Source organism: Astatotilapia calliptera, chromosome 10, assembly GCF_900246225.1.
Source record: "Astatotilapia calliptera chromosome 10, fAstCal1.2, whole genome shotgun sequence".
Lineage (NCBI taxonomy): Eukaryota > Metazoa > Chordata > Actinopteri > Cichliformes > Cichlidae > Astatotilapia > Astatotilapia calliptera.
The window spans coordinates 18269721-18294389 of record NC_039311.1 but is presented as its reverse complement, the minus strand read 5'-3'; the positions used below and the strand labels follow the sequence as shown (position 1 = coordinate 18294389).

At 41.6% G+C, this 24669-nt stretch overlaps 1 protein-coding gene across 2 annotated transcripts; it reads right to left on the bottom strand.

Annotated features, from left to right (window-relative positions):
- Window positions 1-1073: 1073 nt before the first annotated feature.
- On the bottom strand, window positions 1074-24064 carry taok1b (TAO kinase 1b). Of its 2 annotated transcripts, none has more exons than XM_026181461.1 (21): window positions 23407-24064; window positions 14306-14564; window positions 13862-13933; window positions 13512-13613; window positions 13390-13435; window positions 13207-13303; window positions 12965-13078; window positions 12561-12652; window positions 11989-12082; window positions 11685-11766; window positions 8907-9074; window positions 8481-8687; window positions 8114-8248; window positions 7719-7955; window positions 7472-7600; window positions 6497-6580; window positions 6210-6329; window positions 5870-6109; window positions 5549-5761; window positions 5167-5349; window positions 1074-4942 (listed from the first exon to the last, which is right to left on the bottom strand). In XM_026181461.1, the coding sequence occupies exons 2-21, from the start codon at window positions 14435-14437 to the stop codon at window positions 4448-4450; spliced, it is 3042 nt and encodes a 1013-aa protein (XP_026037246.1). In that variant the 5' UTR covers window positions 14438-14564; window positions 23407-24064; the 3' UTR covers window positions 1074-4447. The 2 variants fall into 2 exon arrangements, with proteins under 2 accessions (XP_026037246.1, XP_026037247.1); XM_026181462.1 differs by lacking the exon at window positions 23407-24064 and adding an exon at window positions 22822-23013.
- Window positions 24065-24669: the final 605 nt, after the last annotated feature.

Genomic DNA, 24669 nt, shown 5'->3' with positions numbered 1-24669 from the left:
GTTGGGTGGTGGGGGTTAATCAACCAATCAGTGATCATTTTCAGGTGAGTAAATTTGTCATCAATTTCTTCTACCTGTTTAACTTAAGCAGTAGTGAAAATCACCAGTTATTCCAGTTACTGTGACCAAGTAACAAAATTCTCTCGAAAGAGGCTCCGTATTCCTCTGGCTTATAAATCTGAACTGTAATTCTTATCCACTTACTTTGAGAACACTCAGGAATCTCAGCTGCTTTACAGAAGTGTGCGTTTGTGCTCCTACTGCTAGAAATGTTTCTGCTCTTCTCCAAACCCTGATGATTTTCTGTGCTACAGGTCGGTGGCACTACTCGAAAGTATCTACAAATCAAAACCATACTGCTCCTGGCTTTTTGTAAGATGACTTCGTTTGCAAAACGTCAACTTTTCCTATGATTTGTTGGTAAAATGATGACTGGATAGTGAAACCACGGGCTTCCGAACATGTTAAAAGGGAATTATTAATCAGTTTTTCCTGCTTCTCTCACAGTCTGCCCACTGAAATGATTTCTATTTATTTGTGGCAACAAATTGTTAAATGATTTTTTTTATTTTTTTTAAATATAGTAAAACTCATCCAAACTGTATAAAAGCTTGTGCTGCACAATGGAGGTGGTTGTTGGTGCAAAACTCCTTGAACCTCCTTTGGTACAATAGTACAAATGTCTATTTTTGCAAAAAACATCCAAATTATAAACAATCCCATTTCATTTATATGGTGCCAAATCACAACAACAGTCACCTTAATGTGTTTTATATTGTAAGGTAAAGACCCTACAGAACTACAGAGAGAACCCCACAATCAGACCACCCACTATGAGCAAGCACGACAGTGGGAAGGAAAAACCCCCTTTTAACAGGAAGAAACATTAAGCGGAATAAAATTCTCTACCGGGGTCTCCGGAGATCTTAAAATGAAACAGTTACACTTTTTCCATTTCATATCCATACATAACTGTATTTCCTATTTCATACAAGACACCACAGGACAAAGAAATATTAAAATTATTTTATTACAGATGATTCTTTATCCAGTAGCCCTCTTCCAACAAAAAATAGTAATTACAAACAAAATATTACATTTATCCCCTAAACTTTGCCTTTGAGTTTCATTTATACATTTTACTTTGTCATCTGTAAGGAATATCTTTTCTCTTCTGCTATGCAACATTCAGCTTTCTGCACAATCTATACATTTAATACAGTTTAATACAGATCTCTGGACCAGGGAGAATAAAACAGCAAGATCCACCAAATGACAGGAGATAAAAGGAATACTGATAAAACAGACTGTACAGAGACATAAGCCTGCCTCCCACCTACTTTCAGCAATAGCAGTCACCTCCTCCCCCAACCCAAACACTGAGAGTTGGGGGGGTGGATCACAGTAGACTCTTTAATCTGGTCAGTCACTTGTGCAATCAGTGCAACTGATCCAGTTCAGAGTGACCGAGGTCTAAAGGTAGACTGCCTCGCAAAACACCTGGGAGTTCTAGTAAACACAAGAGAAGGTCTAAAAGTCCACCGCTCGTTTGGCCCTCTGCAGACATCATCTGGAAATTAAAAACACCCCTTCTGGCATAAAAACACTAAAGAGCTGGGGGGAAAGTTGGTACAATGGCATACTGGCGCTTTGTTTCTGAGCCAAAAAAGAGATTCAAACTATTGAGTACAGGTTGGTACTCCCCCCCACACCAAAGGCAAATCATTAAGTGCAGTGTGAAAATGGTTTGTGTCGAACCATAAACAAACAGGGCTCTTGGTGCACAGATCAGAAAATGTAAGGTCAGTGGACCCTACAAGACAAAAATGTTTACTGTCTACAGCAAGAATCTGGAAACAATTTTAGCCATTTCAGATTTTAACACTTCTTTTTTTTCCTTAAATAAAATCTTTAAAAAGACTTTTCCCCCTCATGTTATAACCTTTACTTTAGCTCCAAGTCCTTTAAAAACCACCAAGATATGAAGCAGAGAGGCTGAGTCTTCACTATGGGGTACAATGTCAGTAACACATAGCCAGTGCTCGAGCAAAGGCTCCACCTAACTAGTTTTCAAATTATGTGCAAAATCATCCTCATACACTACAAAACAAAGTGTTGCCGTTTACTCGAGGCAATCTGACCTACAGTTGTGTTGTTATCATTCACAACAGCATATCTGTAACAAGTTCGAGAACTCGCAGCTGCAAATAAGACAGTGAAAAACTCAGCAGCCGCGAATCGATCCATCGTTCAACTGCCGCCGCTCTAAAGCCACGCACCGCTGTGCCTGCATCGCAAGTTAACTCGTCTCTGATTTGTCGATTCGATCTCCACATGTTCAGATTCAAAATATACAATATTAACACGCTTTTCCTGTACATTCCACCTCTGCAGCAACATATAATGCATAAACTCTGTTTCACAATAACACTTTCCACCTTTAGCTTTACATCTCTATAATCCTTCTTTATAGATTTATAACATTTATATATATTTCTTTCTTCTTTTGTTTTACTTGAGAGAGCTCTTTCCACAAAGATCCAGGTGGGGAGCGAAGGAGCGAAGACCAAAAAAACCAAAACAAAAAGGAGGCTCCAGAGGGGAGGAAACGTAGGCGGAGGGATGCTGGGGGACAAGATCGGTGGTCAGAATGTGACATTGTGGTCATCAGGGGTGAGACAGAGCGGGGTGTCAGACCGGGGAAGGTTGCAGGGGCATGGCAGCGGAGATCCCAGCATCACCACCCATCCACTCTTCAAAAACGTTCAGCAGTCACCAACCAAGCTGAGGGCTAGTGAAGCTCCTCCTCACTCTGTGTTCATTTGTTTTCACTGTAGGGTCTTATAAGGTTTAAAAATAAATAAATAAAGAAAATAACAAAGAAATAACAAAAAGGCATTTCGGGCAACTGTGAATAATAATACTTCCCAAAGCTTCACGGACGTTTTTATACATTAATAAATTTGCCTGCTGCTGCTGACTGTGTTGCCAATTTACATCCAACTCAGCTCACAAAGGCTAAGTGTGCTATTTTCAACGCACATGCATTTATAAACCAGGCTTACGTAATGTTTGCCTGGGCGAATAAAATGAATAGCCACTACATGTTTGTGTAAATGTGTCCGATTAACAATTAAGAGTGGGTGAAAGCCTACGCCAAAGTGCAAATCAAGACATTCAAGGCTCTAACTTGAGTGTTCTTGAGGTAGGCCAAAAGGCTTGTGTCATTTCTTTTCTCTTTTCTTGTTGTTCCTAACTGCATAGTGCATCACTAAAATGGTGCCAAATCAGATTGAAATTCTATTGCAAACAAGTGATGAGTGAACACCAGTTTTGAAACTGTTCAAAGTTGAGGTTAGGTGCTGCTGAAAACCCATCTCTGTCATAGGGCCTGCAGACTAATAAGGATCCAAGTGCCCTTCAGACTGGCCTTCCACTGGGCAGGTGTGAGTGAAGGCCAGAGGCCTGTGGAAACCCAAGAGCTGAGATAACGGAGCTGAACACGAAGGACAAGTGGCTCCCTTGGCCACGTGGCATTAATGTCCACTGAACTGCCTTTCTCCGGCACAATGTGTTTCACTACACCACAGTATTGTTGGCATGAGTAGCTATAACGACAAATCCAACTCTGCACCTTTACCTTTGGCAGCTGGGCTCACGGTCCTCAAGAAACCTGCATGGCACTCGCACCAGAACGTACGCAGCTTTGTTTTCCATGAAAATGATCTCGCTGAAACTTCTCACGTCAAGTCAGCTGGATTAGCTTTGGAGCTGGAATTAATACTGTCACCACAACTGTCCCCCTGCACTGCAGCTAAACAGTCAGCAACACCCACAGCTATTCACTTACAACGACCTTCGCTCTCTTTCTCGGTCCATTAACTTCCTCAGCTGCGTCAAGCGTCGCTTGAAACAGTCCTTCCGTTCTCTAGTCTTCCCCCAACTACACATAAATAATCTAATTTAACTTTTCATCAGTTTAAATCTGGTTTGAAGGACAAGCTCAGCACCTTTGTGCACAATCGGTCCCACTTGGGTTTAAAACAATACTGTGAAACAGAAGATGGCAAACAAACCACTCTCAATAGAAAATTAACACACTAGTTTGGGATTGTGGCAACAGAGACTGATACGGCAGTAACAAACACACACAGCAGTGTATGCTGCAGTAAAAAAAAAACAAAAAACAACAAGAAAACTACTATTGCACTACTGTAAATGGCCCTCGGGTATCTTATTAGTCTCAAGTCTTCTGGGTTTCCACAGACTGCTGCTAGCAGTACACTGATGTAGAGCAGTGGTGACAGGAGAGCGGCTGGGCTCAGGTAAACCCAGCCTCAGTACTGTGCAGTGCGAGATGTACTGTGGTATGTGCGTGATGCGTGTGTGTACAGTTATCTCGGAGCGAGATATTAGCTTTAAGACAATTTGTGTGTGCGTGTGTATTTTAGGTGTATGACAGGTGGGATCCATTGGAGATCTGAGAGGTGATGCTGGCGCTCCTGCTCATGCCCTGTTCACTCCTCCCCCCTGATGACGTCCTCCTCATAGCCTGCGGGCTGTTCCTCACCCCTCCCGCACCTCCTTGGCTACCCCTCTGACTACCCCCACCAGGGTGGTGGAGGCTCCAGGGTGGTGGGCCCCCAGCCAGCATGGGGTGACCCCAGGACTGCTGTGAGCTGGAGCCCCCCTGGTGATGACTATGGTGACTGCTTCCTCCACCTCCTCCCGGCCAGTGGCCTCCCCCCTGAGCCCCCTGGCCTCCTCCTCCTCCTCCCCAGCCTCCCTGAGAATCGGGAGCCAGGTTAGTGAGCACCATGTTGCTGAAGCCCAGTCGCATGGACTCCGAGTCAAAAGCCTCGATCTCTCGGGCCTGGCGCTCCAGCAGTGAGCGGATTCGCTCCAGACGCTCGTTTTGCAGGGAAAGCATTTCCTCCTCGATCTGGGGACATAAACACAATGTGACACCGGAGAAAAAACAGGCAACTACATTGTTTGTATTACTGGCCAAACGTATGAACAATCCCAGCGTACTAAAGATAAAACAAACTGTATGTGCAACACCTACAGAGAATTGGTACATATAAATGCAGAGGTAACCGCAGTCCTGTCACTTCCCAACATGCACTCAGCCACATCCCGACATTAGACAAAGGCTATTCTTACTTTCTGCTCCAGCAGAGCCCGCCGCAGAGACACCCTCTGCTCCAGCTCCCTTCTCTCCTTGTCGTGCTGTGCGTCTGTCTGCATCTTGATTTTGCTCTGGTAAGCATTGAGCAGCTCAAGCTCCTGCTGCAACTGCATCCTCAGCACCTGACACTCCGCCTCCTGAGCTTCATCCAACCGCAGCTAAGGGAGGGAGCAAAGAAACAGACCTACATAAACGGGTTCTTCTGTGGCTGTTATGCATTAAGAAAACATTAAAGATGCCCTTCACAAATATATTAAACAAATTAGCTTTGAATAATCTATAGATACATTTTCACTATGTTGCTCAGAAATGACTTATGTTTGATAAATGTTGCAGATCTTCCTTTATGAAACTTACAGCCTGTGTGGAGAGCATTTCATTGATGGAGTGGTCATACTGCTCGGCGAGGATGGCCAGCTTCCTAGTCTGCTCCTCCTTCAGCCTCTTTAGGACAGCCTTGTGGTCGGACTTGGGTGTCGTCTCGAGCAGATGGTTCCTGAGGGCCTTGTACTGCCGAGTCTGCGTTTTGCAGGTCTCCTGAAACTGCTTCTTAATCTGAAGCTCCTTAGACTAAAGGGGAAAAATAAAAGTTGAATGAGATGAGAATAATTCCAGTTAAGTGTTGATAGTAAATTATTTGTTAAAGGAAAAAGAAACAGTCCCCATCTTTCTGTGTACCTTCAGGCTTTTGGGCTGCTGCCGGACCTCCATGACATGCTTGCGCCTCAGCTCCCTCTCCCTCCTCTTATTGTACTCCAGCTGGTTAGTGAGCTCTGTCTGGTGCTGGGTGCGTATCAGCTCTGCCCGGGCCTTCTGGATTGTTGCCAGATGCCTGAACTCCAGCTCCTGCATGGACTCGTGATGCCTCAGCAGCATTGCATGCTCCAGATCCTTCTGCGTTTGACGTTTGTTCAGCTCCTAAACAAACAAACAAAAACTCAAATACGTATCATAAAACTGTGATCTAAAGTGAGACTGTGTGCTGCTGGGTATATGTTTCTCCTGTTTCTCTCCACACCTCTCTGGCCAGGTCCTGCTCCACATTGTGTCTGGCGATGAGGATCCTGCGTTTGAACCGCCTACACTCAAGCTCCAGATACTGCCTCTGTCTCCTCAGCAGGTTAGCCTCCTCCTCAGCCTGGAAATAAACATTATGGTTTTGTAATAAATAACCATAGAACTCATACTGCCAAAAAAAATAAATAAATCAAATAAATCAAAGAGACTCGGCAAATAAAGCTTTGTGGGGCAGACGAGTAAAAATCTCACTTGTTCTTTGAAGGGTACATATTGAGCGATCCTCACCTGGAAGTGTTGGATGTTCTCTTTCTGCTTGGACAGCCACTCCTGCTTCTCTTTTTTGGGTGTTGACTGGTTCTCACTCAGCTCCTGCCACACAGGTGTCGTTTAGCTTTTTTTTTTTTTTAAATATGCAGGGATTCAGTTTGACACAAAAGCGTTTGAAGCCCTGCATTCCTTAACCTGCGCCGGTCAAAATTCACATCTCACAAATAACTATTTAAACCCACCTTCAAGCAAAAATAAATGAAGCGTGTTCCCGGTCTTTGTCTTGGATGATAATAAATTAAAAATATTTGAGTTCTCGACTGAAGTGAAATGTGTTTTTGTTTTTACCCTGCTAGCAAAATGGGAAACGGGGGTGAGATCCACTGTACTCATGTCTTAATCATCCGGGCCACATGGACTTTAGGCTGGAAAATTACGAAATAATTCTCAATTTTCAGGAACCATTTGAATTTCCTCTCTTGCCTAAAATGGTGGAGGAGTCATGGTAATGTGAAGCGCACATGGTAAAATCTAGGCAGAGCTGATTTTGTTCAGACAGCAGTACCCTGTGAATGCTTTATGAGACATGGCAGCAATCTCCTTGTAAAGCTCGTCTTCTCTTCTCTTCAAACCCATTACAATTATGTCTCTTGCACAAACGGAGTTACAGTCATTTAAAAAGCACTTGTAAATTAGTAGATGGTGAGCTAATAACTCAATAAAACTGAGACAAACATTGAATGAAAAAGCAGCCAATGTCCAAAGAAAAACTGAAAATCTGCAGAACCACCGAGTCAGACCACATTGATAAATTACAAGTCTGGCTCAGTGGAAGCAAAATATAAAGAAATGAGGGGTGACTCAGGACTTTTGTGCAGTACTGGATATTGTAAATTTACTAATTATTATTTATATTAAATTATAATTTAATTATAATTATTTAGTCTGATAAACAGGCTGCATTTATTATCTGCTGAGGCGGATGTGCGTTACCTCTTTGAGCTGCTCTTTGCGTAGTTTATACTCCCGCTTTTGCGACTCCAAGAAGCTGCTGAGCTCCTTCTTCTGCTGAACCTGAATGTGCTGCTGGAACTTCTTCTCATCGTTGGCAAACGTCTTCAGCTAAATCGAACATGAATGTAGTTTAATATCATAATGTGAGCATTTCGCTGTTGTCTCTACAGACTATTAACTGTGTTTTTCCTCTGAATTAATATTTTAGTTTCGTTTGTCTACATACGTCTTTTTCCAGGGCCGCTTGGTGTTTTTTAAGCAGCTTCTCCATCTCCTGGGTGAAGTTGTTCCTCTGACTCTCCAGCTCTTTGTCCAGCCTCAGCCTGTGCTCATCCATTTCCCCTTTCAGCTTGTTCTCCAGGGCCATTAGGTGCTTCTGATGTTGCCGCCTCATGCGTTTGTATCCTGACATCTGCTCCCTCAGCTCAGAGTCCTGCTCGTGTTCTTGCATCTCACGTGTCACCTACAATATGACGATGAAGAAGAATTATCAGAACGTTGTTGTTACACTAGGACATTCCACTTATAAGGAATTTTAAACATTTGCTAAACATATAACACATAATATTTCAGTCCTTTTGTCAAATCAAAGGAAGGTTTATTAAGCAAATGTGTTCTTACAAGTGATGCTGTGCGTATAGTGGCAAAGTGCTCTCTGTTGCGGTAGTGCTTCCTCGGGGCCTGAGCTGGTGTTGGCTGGGGCTCAGTGGGCTCACTGGTGGCCGCTTGTTCCAAAGAGAGACTCTCTTCTTCCTCCTGGAGGGGGGTAAGACAACAGAATAATTGAGAAAATACACTACACAGTGTAACCGTGGAAAGAGCACATTAAAGACACTTGGAGCATTGACATGTATGCATGGTCTGAGAGAGTGAAGTGACGTAACTTGAGCCCAAGCTCCCAGCAAAGCCATGTGAGGCTTTATTATAAACTGAGATCAGAAGAATCCACCTTTAAATTGTTAGCATGTGTCCGAGTCGTTTCACCTACCGGTTTGAGGTGTATGACTGAGCTGTTGGACATGACTGTGTGATCTCCTTCCATTAGGTCCAGCTCACTGCGGCTGTCCTGGGCTGCTTCATTCAGGCTGTTGACAGAGCTGCTCTGGGAGCTAGCGCTGATAGACATGCTGGGGATGGACTGATTACTGCCAACGCTATTCACCGTTCCTGTCCGACCTCCACCAGGCTCCAGGTCCTGAAGACAAAGCCGAAAGAGTGGCGCAGAGAAAGACGGCGTGCGAGGGAACAAGAGGAAGAACGAAAGACACAGGAGACGCAGACAGACATGCATACAAACAAGGCATTTAGAGTTACTGAGGAAAGCTCTTTTAAAGTGGCAAATTCATTTGTGTGCCCACATGAAGCCTGTTCTTGTCACTCAAGTTTGGATGCTAGCCAGCAATCGTCCACACACCTCGTCTGCATCCTGGGCTTCTGAAGTGGGCCCATTGTGGGCCTCCTGAAGGAGGATCTTCTTCATCTTTCGGTACTGCAGGTTATCCAGCTCTCGTACGGCATCCTTGGTTCTCTGAATGAGGTCCATCAGCACAGAGTCTGGACGCTCACGTTGCAGAAACTCGTGCTGTGGGGCGGTGAAAGGAAAGTTACTTGCATGTCCATTTTTAACTGGTAGGTTTGAAAGTAACGTGACAGGAGACGGGGAAATAACATCAGAATGACATCAGAGTACATTTCAAATATTATGAATGTGATGATGGGATATTCAGTACTGCCAAAAGATATTGAATGCAAGTGATGAGGTCATAGCCCTGGGATTTAATGGGAGGATGACTCACGCCAGGCAAGGTTGTCTCATACTATGCCCGATCATTGCTGTCCCTTCTCCCTATGCCCCTAACCTCTATGCTGACCTGCACCAACAAAAGCCTTACAGCCCAGGCCTGGGTATACTGCTTCAGGATCAGCAACTCAAGAGCAACCACACCAGTTAAATTGGGGACAAAGGTGCTCAGGCATTGATTGATTAGTGTCAATCTAAGAGTGATGATCCCATTGGTGTGTGTTTACGCCTGAATATTAATATGTATATTCTTTGTCTGACAATGACACAAATTAATTGTTTTCAGGCAAAAAACAGGGGAAAATAAGCTGCATGTGTGAAGAGTCTTTTCTTGACTGATCAAATATATTTACATGTCAGAAGTTCTACTGAAACACAAGTGAAGCTTGGATTTTTACACTGCAGTCTCATAACATTAGATGAAATTTGCAAGTTAGCGTATAATAATAAGTTACAGTATCTGCAAACAAAAGAAACACCTACACGAACTGCTCTGTCATGGAAAGCTCCCAGCACACAGTTCCCAAACACATAAACACTGCACTAATACTACTGACAGACTGTGGATTATCTAGGAGGGAAGTAATTTCACAAATAAAACTGCTGGAACTTAACTTGCATCCTCTGTAAAAGCAGAGGGCTAGCCGCTTGATTATTATACCCCTGTGACAACAACACTGAAAACACCTGAATTCAGAGGTCAAGAGGTGCAGCTTAATACCTTAATACTTTCCTGTCTTGTCTCTCTCCCCTCTTGGACATCACATTTTGGGTTGTCTAGACCAAAATACAATATTTTGCTCTACAGGGGCCTGATATCCACTTACGAGGACGTTATACTGCCACTGTTCTATCAAAATTTAAAACAAATGTCCTAATATGTGGATCTCATTTTTCTCAGAAACAAAAATCAGGTTAAAAAAAAAAAAAAAAAAAAATTGAAAAAAAAAATCTGGTAATTCTTTGTTTTTACATTCATCAGGTCCCAATCAGCCCAAATAGCAAAAAGAAACTAAGAATGCCACGAAAGAGTTCGGGAGGTTAAAGGAAGTTTTTCCTTCCCACTGTTGCCAAGTGCTTGCTCATAGGGGGGCGTCTGATTGTTGGGATTCTCTCTGTATTCATTGTAGGGTCTTTACCTTAAAATATAAAGCCCCTTGAGCGGTTGTGGTTTGGCACTAACCCTAAGCCCAAGATCCTCAAAAGGAACATGTGTTATATTAGTTAGTCAGAAATAAAAGTTAACCCTTAATATATAACATTAAAATCCCAGAATGAGTGCCACAATAGTTAAAATGTCAGCGCATAAGCTACTATTACATTTTGACAATGACTCTTCCTACCATGTGCCTGCTTACCAGAACCTCCATGTATAAGGGGAAGAAATGTGCACAAGAGCAGATCATCCAGACGACTGTCTGTGAAGCTATGACAGTTATGACAGCTAAGAATAATACCCAAGTAGATAAAGTCACGCATTTCCTCGTAAGATTAAAAGGCATTTGCTAGGCACTTTAATGCTGGGCATACACTGTGCGATTTTTGGCTTATTTTGAGCCGATTTTTCAGTCGTGCGACCGTTTTGGTTATCGGCCCGAGTTTCGCCTTCATCGTGTGTCGTGCATCGTGTAGTATACGTGGGGTAACGAGAAGCTTTTCTGTTATAACCTTCATTTTATGGATGCACAGTGTGAGCACTCAGATCGCATCATAGCATCGGGCTGTATAGTGTGAGACCCTGCATCATGACCTACAAACTTCTAACCCCTGCGAGTCAATCGTGCAGTTTGAGCAGAAGCTGAATAAGGCGACTGAAGAAAAAAAACAAACAAAAACAAACAAACAAAAAAAACCGCAGTGTTTGCTCAGCTTAAGGTGGTTAAGTTGGGCTACAACTCACATACAGGAAAACCACACTAAGCAGCAGCTAAAAACACATTTCAGCTGATCTTGATATAGGCACAGTTTTAGAAGTTGACATTTAAAAAAAAACCAAAAAAAAAAAAACCCAAAAAGACAATGTGCAGTGTTTTCATACCCTAAGGGCAACTTCCATTAGCAACAGAGAGTCTATTAGCAGGCTAAACGACAGCTGCTCAGTGACTTAACGATGGACCCTGAAGTCACATCTCCATAGTAATTACAGCAAGCTCTGTGTGCATGTGTGTGTGTCTGTACATGTTTTGGTTGTGTGTGTCTCTGTCAGTTTATCCGGAAACGGAGGATTAAAGAATCAAAATAGAAGCTTATGTGAGGAGAGAACAGAGTGCAAACATCACAGGGAGCTTCATCAACAGAGGGCTCGTCAGTATCACATCTTAGCACAGTGACCCTGCTGCTCTCTGTCTGTGTTGCAGTGTACGGTACATCAGCACATGTGCGCACACTTACACCCAACATGTCGTCAGAGTGCGGTCGGTCCTGGGGGATTTTCTGAAGGCAAGAATCGATAAAGTTTCTAAAATCTTCTGACCTGGAACAAAGACGAGGAGAAGAGAGACTGTCAAAAAACAACGACACAGAGAGTGGGCATCAAAAACAAACATCATTATTTCAGCTACAAAACACTAGATATAGATAGAATAACTCTCTGCTGGCATCCACAAAAAATATACACCTTTGTTTCACATCCCCAGCAGACATCTGAATTTAACTACACAGACGATAAACTGTGAGTGCATGTGTGACACCTCACCATTCACTGGACTGCAGCGTGGGGCTCTCATTCTGCGCTATGTGGTATAAGGCACTCATTGCATTCATGTTAAACAAGGGAGGCTTCCTCTCCGCTGGAACAGAACGACATCAGTCAGACACCAATTTAATTACAGGGTGACTGGTATGAGTAAGTGAAGGGTTAAAGCTGCCTTTCACAACTGATGAGAAGTAAAAAAAAAAATACCCAACTGTGATCAGTAAACACTACTGATGCAACAAAACATCACAATCACTTTGTCAGGGAAAGAAAATCCTTAATCTTTCATTTCCAGTAAAAGTAACTTTCTCCTGCTGTTACATTTTTATTGATACATTAGAGGTGGCGTGGTGGTACACTATTAGCACTAGCACCACACAAGTTAAGATAACTGTTGATTCTATGTTGGCCCACGGGTGTGAGGTAGATAAAGTTAAGACACATAGAATAAAGCACTGTATGAATGTCTGGTTAAATGTGGGTTGCAGGTTAAAGTGCTTTGAGTTCTCAACAAGACTAGAAAATTAGCTTTATAAATGTCAGTTCAATCATACAAACACACTGTCACTCACCTAATTCTATACAGGTAATCCCTAAGGACCAGACGTCCACCTTTCCATCATACTGGCCTTCATCCATAGCTAGAATCACCTCTGGGGCCATCCTGGATAAATTCAAGGAAAAACATAAATCAGGACAAGGGATCAGACAAAAAGCCACATAATATAAATATAGGGTAAATTAATAGTAAATAAGGCAAGGTCAAAATCCTGTTACTGATTACAGTATCAAAGCATTTGACTATATCGGCAGGCATGGGTATGAATATGAAAATATACAATCAGTTCTGCTCAATCGCTGCTTTTAACAGACGCCCACTTAAAGAATCGATAAATTCAGTTCTGGTTTATGCACGCAAAACATACACACACGCACGCTTACACTTACACTTTAACTTCATACAGATTTCACTTACCAATATGGCGTTCCCACAAAAGAGTTGGCAGGTGAGGCAATGGAGGCAGAGCCAAAATCTGCCAGTTTGACTTGGCCAGGCTCAGTCAGCAGGATGTTGCCAGCTTTCACATCCCTGAAAGAGAGAGAGAGAGAACATCACAGCATGTGGATAAGTGGAGAGATGTAGTGTTTACAGTTGCTTCCTAAGATACTTAAAATATCATAAAATAAAATAAACAGTTGATTGAGGACCTCACTCACCTGTGGATCATATTATGGGAATGAAGGTAGGCCAGCCCCTGCAGAGCACCATGTGTGATGGCAGCAATCTCAACTTCTTGTAAAGGTTTTTTATGAACTGCAGGAAAACAACCAGAACAATGTGAACTCACTCAAATATCCACATGTCATTTAGAAGAGTAAAAACAACTGTTTGCTTCTCACCTTCTAGCAGGTCAGAGGCCGAGCCAAGACAGTACTCCATCACCAGCTGGAAACATGACATCATTTTAAGAATAGCGGTGCTAGGCAGCGTGAGATTATGCATGCCTGTAAACTAGACTCACCCATGCTGTGTGCTCACGGAGGTAACATCCTTTATATTCTATACTGTTGGGGTGCCGGATCCTTTGGAGGAACTTCACCTCCTTTATGATGTCCTGCCATTTCTGTTGGTGAAATAAAAATTTAAATGGCAATCGTTGACTGGCTTAACGAACCAGAGGTGGCTGTGTCTGCAGCAAAGTTACTGATTCAAGAAAGTGAATTCCACTTTGCTGGAAGCTCAGAAACAGCACAATGTTCACCTATAACGTTCTTTTTATATTTGGATTTGGATTATTTGGCATCAATGCTTCATGATTTGCTGCATCAATTTGTGTTTTTTCGATCTATTTTCTGGCCACAATTTTCTCACCTCATTAGACTGTTTGCCACTGTAGGACATCTTTTTAATTGCCACCACCTCATTTGTGCGCACATCCCGTGCCTGGGAAACGAGAAGGACACTGTTGGTACATGCTGCAATCAGAACATACACTGTAACATTAATTATCTGCATTTGACATGTTGTTTATCAAGATCTCTTTAAAAGATGGAAGTAACTTTCGAGTCTGAAAAATGAAGCCAGGAGTATGTTTAACCTGCATTCTCCATAATGGCCAAAAGGCAGGGACACCTCTGAGGACATTTACATCCAAATAAACACTTTCCTGTGGAGTTTATGGGCTCAGTGTTACACTATTTAACTGATTTTATCACTTTTTAAAGTGAACAGGTTTTTTTTTTTTTTAAACCACTCATCTAATCCAAAGTGACTCTGTCTTTTGTTTGTGTCAGAGTAAAGATGCAGTTCTCTTACAAAGTAGACGGCGCCAAAGCTGCCATGGCCAATTTCTCGGAGGTCGGAGAAAAGCTTCTCTGGATCTTCTTTGAAGAAAAGCTCAGCCACCTCCGGATCCTTGAGGCTCCCTGCCCTTACGGAGGAGGGCATCCTGGTTAATGTAGTCCCTTATCACCCACGCAAAGGCGATGGGACTATCTGGCTGCTGAGCTATGGCAAAGCAGCTGAAGATTCATCTGCGGTAATCGATGACCCTAAGGAACCAGTACATGGGCGCCTGCATGGACAAAAAATGAGACAGAGACAGCGAGATGTGTTAGCAAGGACAAGATGAAACACATTGATCCTGCAGAGGAGGAACAAGAGTTTGACGATACCAGCAAGATGAGTCAAAGACCTTCAAAGAGGAAAGAAGGAAATCTGAGCACAACTTTGACCTAAAAGAAAGCAAAAATGAAATATTTTCTCAAACGCTTGTTTGCTCACAGGGTGACAGGGCAAGAATATAGCTTTATATTTCATGAAAAGAAAAACACAAAAGACCGAGTTGGTCAGAAAGGTCACCTCTGAACTATATTATACTTGGTGATTTTGGCCTTCAGCTACTGACACTAATTTAACCGCTGAGTCATCACTAGCACTGCCTCAGCAATTACTGTAGATCTTTAAACTACTGGGATGACTGGACAATACAAATATTCCAACACAAGAATTGATTTCATGTCCACTGCTATGAGCTGGCCTGCAGAAATGAAGGGTAAGCTGCACTGACTGATCAATCCTGGCATAGGGCTAAATATTTGCATCATCGGACTCACAACTAACACATTTACATATGCAAGATTAATACTGTTTACAAGCCTCATTCAAATTATGTACAAAAAAAAAAAAGCTATCCAGCTGACTGTTAAAAAAAAGAAAAGAAAGAAAAAGAATTGGGAAACAGAGTCCTCAAAGACAATAAATATTCTGGACAGAATGAAATACAAACTGTTAATATAAACATGCTTAAGTAAGAAAAACAGAGGTCTAGTCTTATTCTATTGGATTCTAGTGAATAGAGATTCAGATTTTTCTAATTCTGCCATAATGAAAAAAAGCAAATAAGCTTAAAACTTTGCTGTTAAGCAAACTTTTAAGCTTCATCAACAATAAACAGGGGTCAATTTAACTATACACGAAACATTTAATATACAGGTATTGACATTTTGCATACATGTGACCACTATCCATGGGACATTAACTTCTAAGCCAGCAGAAGTAGTTGAAGTTTGATAGCAGTTGCTGGAAAAATAAGTGCTCAAGCCCCATTCACACCTGTCAGTGACTGCTTGGCAACCACCTGTCGCTACCAAAAAGAATGCATTCTCCAACCAGTTGGCAAAAACCTCCTTGTGATTGCTTTGGTTGCTACCATATTGTGAGATTCCCTGTAGATTGTATCAATGTGACAGACTTGTCTACAAATACTGGCCAGCCGCTCTGCTCTCACTTTGGGAGTGTGGGACACAACCCGGGAATGGAGAAGGTTTGCCTTCAAAAGTAAAAGTTGCACCTTTTGAAACATGTTGACTACCGCGCTAAGGCACAACTTTTATTCTGAAGCTAAACCTTCTCTACTTCTCATTTGGCTGGTAGTTAGGGAGTATTTGAAGACAAATATGGAAAGGTTTTTTTGGTGCAGCACCTTCTTTGCAATCAATTTCACCGAGCGACAGCCAACAAACTCCAGGAACCACTTGCCAACCAGTTGTGGAATTAACATTGTTCCATAGCAACCAGTGATTATATCACATGCAATATGGTAGACAACTCTTAAGCACATACTTGACATCATGCATGGAACTTCAACAGCAAGGTTTTACTTGGTGTGAGATGCTAATGTGAACTTGTGTGAATTTCCCAAAATACACATGACATCCAGTCTCATGTTGGTCAAAGGGCCAACAGGAGTGCTGGACTGCCAAAGAAAAGCGAAACTATGCATTAGTGTTCCAATGAAAGGCAGTGCATAACATCTTCATGTCATGTGCTGCCAGTCAAGCTCATCAACATTTTTCAGTAACGATATGTAGCATGTACACAACAACATCTACATATGGCAGTTTTACCGCATTAAAAAAAAAGCAGATGGCACGGCCATGTTAACTTTAAAGTTAACGCTTAGAGATGTGATTACACATGTACCGTGTACTCTGAGATTTTGGGGATTTTGTGCGTGAAAGTAGAAAAGCTTCAAACCAGTGTTGCTGACAAATTAAGAAAAATATCAGCTCTAAGCTAAAAGCTCGTCGCAAAGTCAGAACGATATACTGACAAAGCATTCAGAGCAGCAGCAACAACCAAAAATGTTAACAACAGTCTGCTGTCAAAGTTTTCTGTGATTTTTTCTAGCAGACATGTGACTACACTTCCTCATAAATGCACCACACTGATCTCACAGATTGCTACAATGCACGGCTACAACATTACATGCTAACAAGCCTTTTATTTCTATTTAACATAAGCAATATTAACAAAGTCATTTATATATATTTAGTTATATATTTAAAACGGACTAGAATGAAACCATTTTAGTCATTACATTAAAAAAAAAATATAAAAAAATAACACATAAAAAACATACAACAAAAACCCAAATAAATAATCTACTCTTAGGTTTCTTTTTTAATCAAAATAAATTATTATTAAACTTATTAGATGCATAACAATAACATTATTTTGGCAAACTATACTTATAGAAGTGATACTTGGCGGCACTTTCTATAGGTGAGTATATTTGGTAGTGTTGAATGGCAGCTTTGAAACAAATTTTATTCTCTCAACAGTTTAAAACAAACAAACAAACATCTATTAGCTTAATCTTTACCTCACCTGTTTTCTTACATCTGTGCAAGACGGAGCTGCTTGAGCCCCATACTCAATAAATGCCAAACACAGAAGTATTGCGACCAGAAATGAACACAGATGCCTCATTTTGCTGAGACCTCTGCACTCTTTTTTTGATCCACCATCTGTCTTTACTGTACTGATGAAAGTAGCCATAGAGCCCCTCACAGCTGTTAATGTTCGGTGATAGTACTTACTACCCTGCATTACTCAGCATACCCTTTAGGCCTCACTCACACAGCCCTAGAGATCTGTTGAAACCAACTGGCAGGAACTGGTGACAAGGGAAAAGTATGGTTTCTGGAACCGGATGGTCAGTGGTTGCTGAAGGTTGCTGGCATTCGCTAGCATGAAATTGATGACAGAGAGGTATACGGTCCTATACTGAAAATTGCTTTACATTGCTCTGGTCACTAGCAAGTTGCTGTGGTCATCAGTAATTTATATGGAAGATGCCATCTTGTTTGGAAACATTTGGAAACTATTCACCGAGCAATAGTGTGAAAGGTGAGATACAAAATGGAAAAGATTCTCCTTTAAAGTAAAATTGCTTGGTTCTATTGGTAAGGCACAACTTTAACTTTGAAGGCAAACATTTTCTGTTTCTGGTTTGTGTTGTGCCTTTTAGTCTCACTCCCACCTGGCAAGTATTTTCCAAGTGTTTGCAGACATGTCGCCCTTTTTTCAAGTGCACCTAGAATACATGGTGTTTGCAGACATGTTGGTATCTTCCATGTAAACTACAGAAGGCCACAGCAAAGTAATCACGAATCATTAACTCAATAACCAACCAGGGAATACATATTACACATTAATACACAACAACTGGTGTCTAGACCTGTGTGATTAAGGCTTTAGCGGTGTTATTTGGTAAATGTACAGTTACTAGTTTTCCAAACTATATACATTGTAATTACTTAAATTTTCCATGTTAAATATAATTCAGTGTAAATGAATTATATATTTTTTAACCACATTAGAACTGTACCTGATAAATATGGCCAGTTAATGCAATCATTGTCTCAGTGGAACCTTTAAAGCTACAACTTTTGACTATTCACCGTCATGGTGGTATTTAAAAAATGTGTGCCATCCAGGAAGTTAAAACTGGTACATCTAGTATACCGTCTAGCAGTTAGAAAGGTAACCGAAAGGTAATACAAATGTAACTACATAATTTCTCAATAGTGTTTTGCAGTGGTCATTTATTACAATGGTAATTTTTTTCCCCTCTCATGCTAGATGCTTTTCTATTCACATAATTATTACACTTTAAAATGTAAAAGATGCAGGTTTTCTGTTAGTGTAATGAAGCATAACTTAAAAAACAGCAGTTAAAATGGTTAATTGCAATTAGGGCTGGGCCATATCATACCGTTCACGGTAATACCGATATAATGTTGGGCAAAGATAAGAAAATGAAATATCGCGATAGAATATGGGTAAAACTGCTTTGTATTTTTGTATTTCATTGTGGAAAATAATAAATATATTAAACACTAGAATATGGGTAAAACGCACATGCGCAGTGCCTTTGTTTTCATACGCACATGGCGGAAAAAGCATGGCGGCGACGGTCAGATACACAACAAAGCACTATTTTTGGTAGAGCATGCTAGCAGGCCGTCATTATTACCGTGTTGTTTGGAAAATACGGCACACTTAAAATCAATCCTTTGATTTTTCTGAAAATCGACAGCGCCCCTTATAATCCCGTGTGCCTTATGTATGAATTCTGGCTGTGTTTACTGACCTCGAAACGATTTTATGTGGTACACGGCGCTCGTAAATCTGTCAAATGTTTTAGTAGGACTTTGCTAAGCTACAAACCCACACTGCTTGATGGATTGTCGGAGCATTACGGCTATCGTAGGCAGGAGCCTATATATATGTATATATTTTAGCATTAGGGGAAATACAGAAACAAAAGGAGCAAAGATTAATTCTAATTTAAATAACACTGCAGAGAAGTGCGAATCAAGCACTGAACGCTGTCACATGACTAAATCTGGAAAAATCTGAGCTGCATTGCTAGATGTGTGTAAGCACATGCAATTATTAAGAGGAGAAGTGCTGGACACTGTTCTGCTTTACTGCTTGAGAAAATGGATTCTCTCTCGAAGAGTTATGCGAATTGATTTCCTCTGCACTGTAAAATTCACCATGATGCCTAATGAAGACGCAAGCAATACACAAACCTGAGTAGCAATGGGTGTGATTGAGAAGCGGGGGGAGAGAGAGAGAGCGAGAGAGAAATGGAGAAGGATAATAAATAATCAAATAAGTTATTGATTCCATAGTGAATTTCTCTCAGCTCCACAGGATTAGCTACAGTGGAGCATTGCTGTGGCCAGACGGCTCACCAACAGCAGAGAAAAATATGTACAGGATGTTCCAAAGAATTTTAATAGAAGCCAATTGAAACCCATCCTAAAACATCCATTATTACAACATAACACATTTTAATTACTGTTATTAATTAGACTCCAATTAACCTTTTTTTATTCTTGAAAGCGGATGATTCATAGTCTTATTTGGCAAGCTGCAATTACACCAATAATGGCTTTGAATACAAAATGTAATACCAGATTAAGTATGAAGGTTAACATTGCTCCACATGTTCTGGTAGCCACCACACTAAACATACTGTTGGAGCGATTACTCTTCCTTAGTTCCTCAACACATCCATGTTACACCCACATGCTTGTGTTTAGTTATTTTTGGGCGATTACACCCCCTCACTGCCTACTGTACTTGACTGGAGTTATTAACCAGAATACCTATGATCACCTATGGATATGCTTCCCCTCCTCAACAGAACTGCTGGAATTTAATAGTTTTGTTACGTTTGTTATATATACACACATATTCATACAAATGGTGCCTAGAAGATGCTTTATGCTGTACTGTTAAATAATTCAAAATAGGAATGCACTTAGTTGATACATCTCATGACGTGATCATGTATCAGCCTGATGTAACTGGTCCTAGTGAACTCCTCCTTATTCATTTCTTAGAACATTCTCAAAACACACGCTTAATTAACACACAATAATTAAAATCTTCTCAAGCCCAAAAGAGAAGCATGATTGTAGTTACAGCTCATAAACGACCCCAGTCGAGGTACTAATTTTTAAAAATGAAAAATGAAATATGTCATGTGTAACTCATCTGTGCTTGAACCAGTCAATAAACTGAGTTCATGCTTTGTTAATTACTCAGCCGCCCCATTAAAAAGAAAAACAATAACAACAGCACTGCAACATCATATAACTGTTTGTTCAGAGAAAATGTTAATTTAATGAACTGCATGTGATGTTATTAAAATGGCTTACACGCAACATTTGTATCCCTCTGGGATGGAGGGTGGGGTGTCCAAGCTCCTGCCTCCCAGACCGATTACAGATTGTGGCTTGCACTGAGTAGAGGAAGTGAACGCTCTCTAGCTAAGCTACCTAATGTCAACAACACATCTCAATTTCTCGTGCCATCGCAAAGCTGGTGATGGAGAGGAGAGACGCAGTGACCAAACGCTAAGAAGACTGAACCATCCAGTTTCTATCACAAAGCTCTATTTACACCCCTCCAGTTGCGACAAGTGTCAGGAGCGTCAACGACATGCCACAGTTACTCTGAACAAGAGAAGGGAAAACAAATGCATTTAAAATGGCCCCTTTAACAGCAAATACGGGCATCCACACACCAAAATACTCATATGTCTCAGTGGATGTGGTTCGTCAAACCGGATGGGCTCCTTGGTCTAAGGACTTTTTGGATTTGAGAATATGCATAAATTCTGATAACATTAGATTACTACCTAATCTACAGGTCACATCTTAAATTCATCTGATTCCTGATCCATTTACTGTGCTGAAATAAAAGCAGGTCTCAATGGGTTATCAACAACAGAACAGGTGTATTTTTGGAGTCTGAAAAGGCATACAACCCGAGCAGGAAAAATGGGCTTGCGTGTGACTCAGGTGTACAAAAGCTCAACTGCTAGAAGTTTAACGTCATTGCTGTGTATTGCACAACTGTCAGAAAAACATGCTAGCCCTAATATGAAGAGCTGATAAGCTCTAAGGCATACACTTTCATAGTACAAACTACTTCTTCATTCACATCCCTTACTTAAAACATGGTCAAATAGACTCTTTAAACCTTCAGTTAATTGTAATCAAAATAATTAGCAAAATCTGAGAGTGAACTTAAAGATTATGATTGGTTTTAAGATACAGGATGCACAATGTCAATCTTGAGACATTTTTGTCTCATTTTAAAGTGTGTATCCTCAGTTGATCACCTGAAAACAATAAAATAAATGTGCCTCCCTACCCCCGACTTCTTGCTCTCACTCTGACTCATCAAATATGTTGTTGGTCTCCAAGTGTTAAGCAACCACCCTCAATTACAGACGTCTCCCCTTATTTCTCCTTATTATGGAAAAAAGAATCTCATTAAAAAATGAGTCTTATTATCTGTGTCGCTGACCACCGCTGATGTCAAAAGATTTTTTAAAACACACCCATGATGCACACAGATGTAATATATATTTTTAAAAAAAGGTATAGGTGCTACGGTTTACATCTCCACGATCATATCATTTTTTCCCCTCTCTACCATACTACTGAATGTTGAACGCCACAAATGGAACCTGAGGATCACTATCATGGTATCACTTATACCAGCTATAAAAAGATTAAATACAATAATAAGGCACTGTACAATCAATAAGCTAAGTAAGGTTCATGGTATTACATGTGAAAGCGTATTATATATTATTCACTACAATAAGGCAAGACTACTACTGGCTGCCTTTGATCTCAACTTGAGCAACCACTGCAGGCTTTGCTCTGGTGTCTAATCCAGTTTTCCTGAGGGCGCTTAAATCCATTATGCAGTTTGCTCATATTCAACATCACCCTGATATAACACTGGCAACAACTTTTTAAGGGCTTCTCCAGCAATCAAGACACTGGGCACCACTCACTGGTTTGTAGCTTGACAGTGTGAACGCACTGTTGTTCTGACAGTCATGCAGACATGTAAATGAACAACTGGCAGGTGATCAGATGAGACCAAGTTATAATGAACCTGGAAAGCAGACAGACAGGCAGCCTGCCAGAAAAATTAGTGATCAGTGAGTAGCAGAGAAAGTCCTGTTACATTGCACACAAAGATCTAGAGAAGGCATGTCAGCCACCAAGCCTGGGACATTTGAGAAATCACCCCAAACAAAGCGCAACGCCTTGGATGCATGATGAACTTGGTGCCACAACTCCGGCGTTACTGAACCACATTCAGTGCCGTGTTGCCTCCGTGTGCGGCTGGTCCTCTGTGTAATGCATAAGTTAGGCGACAAAGACGCAGATAAGCCAGGCAGAAGGGAAGCTTGCCGAGTAATATCCACTGTTACGCAATATCAACACTGAAAACTGAAGAATGCGATTCACGTCAATGCACTAAAAAAACAAAACAAAACAAAACAAAAAAACCACACCAGCCGCCGACCGACGTGAGCGCTACCCGTTCTCGCACACGGCAAAGATGATTTGTCAGACTGTGCTGGCCAACGCCGCTTGTAAACACAAAGCCAGTGAAAGCATGCGACATACATAGGATGAGCCTGGGCCAATGTCACCTACCGCTACACTGCATAGCTTTTCAGACAGTACGAGGTCCCTTAGAGGTAAACAAACTTGTCAAGCAGACACCCTCCTCTCCTCAGAGGCGAGTTTCACTCAGTGTTGCCGTACAGCCACAGTGGACAAAAACAAAACGAGGGAGTGGCACTGCTTTCAACCATAGTTGCATAAAGCGGATTAGCATGCTAAAGCAGCTAGCTAACGCTGCTTAGGTAAAGCAATCTGTGCCCATCCTTTTACTACCATGATAACAACTCTCGATTTAGCTCCCCAGCATTTCCCCTTGTACATTTGGATCAATTAGAGACATGTCACATCGCCATTAAAAACATACTGTCTTCACACTAACAATGGGTGACTCAACTTGCCCAATAAGCGGGCTAAAAAAATCTGTTGATGTGACACACTGTAGAAGTTGTGACAGCAACTTTTGGTTAGCTGGAAAATAGCATCGTATTTGGCTGGCTAACTCGTAAGATAAGATATATTGAAATTAAGCTCCGTTGCAGTATATAGCGTTGGGAGAACAAATCAACACACACAGAGTAAACGTTAGCAGAACGCTAAAGTTGGTTATCAACTCACCTTGTCAAGAAAAGAAAAATGAATCCACACAAGTTGAGATGAAGTGGGGGTATGAACGGCTGCTTAATCCGGTTACTCGGAAACAGAGCAGGGCAAGGTGTCTGTGGCTAAATCACGGGCAGGCAAAGCAATCCGGGCAAATCAGAGTGCGGAATTCGCTAGCCGATAAGTTAGCAATGCTAATTCGCTAATCTAACCGCATAATTGCCCTACCCAAATACAGACGGTCATTCTGCCCAGTCCGATTATTCTCCTTAGCAATAACCGATTTTCGTCAGCAAGTGAAAATAATAAATATTTATATGAAAGCGAAGCAAAGAGCTGAGCTGGATAACGATTGACTGCCAAGCTTAAACTGTCACAACGAGCTGCAGGAAAGGCAGGCAGGGTACTGGCCAACCAGCTAGCTGCTAACGTTAGGAAGCAGCTAGCAAAGTTTCTTTACAAATAAGCAGTTCCCCAAAAATGGCGGCGGAGAGAATCACCTCCCTTCCACCGTGAAGGAACCGAGGAGATAATGAAACAAACAGGAGTCCGAGCGGCTCAGGAGCCAGCTTTAACTGAAGCGAGAGTACACGTGTGACAGTTTTGGAGGTGGGGGGGTGGGGGACTCGCCGAGGTTGTTGTCCTGCTGCACCCCGCGGGCTAAATGTTGCCCCCTCTCTCCCTCCCTACAGTTTGCTTTGCCATCCAACAACTCCAAACACAGAGGTGTGTGTGGATGGAGAAAGTAATACACATAATGACTGTCAACATTCCCTTCCCCGCGATTTGTTCGACCTTATGCACTTTCAGACACTGAGCTGTATAGCTGTGTAGCTATATATATATATATATATATATATATATAAAACATTTGTTTGTCTGTGGACAACAGACCACGTCCGTGGAAAAATGGAAAGAGTAGAGTTTATTTACGAGGACTTAATTCTAGCATACAGCTATGGAGAAATTGTGCATAGTCTATTATAATGACATTATTGTATAACTACAAGATTCCCCTCCTCCCCAGTTTGTGCTCTGTGAGATTTACGGAATACTCCGGGTCGACCTGGAATAAAATACGAAGCAGGTTCGTGCAGATGACAGATGATCAGTCATGCTGTGTTTACATCAGGGGAGCAGCACACGCGTGGGTTTTTATTTACGCTGCCAAAAAACAATGGATGTCACTCAGATGTTCCAGCTGTGACGTACACAAAGCTTTACCAATAATTCAGAGGAAGCTCACACATGCAGCAGTACTCCGTACTGCGATATAGG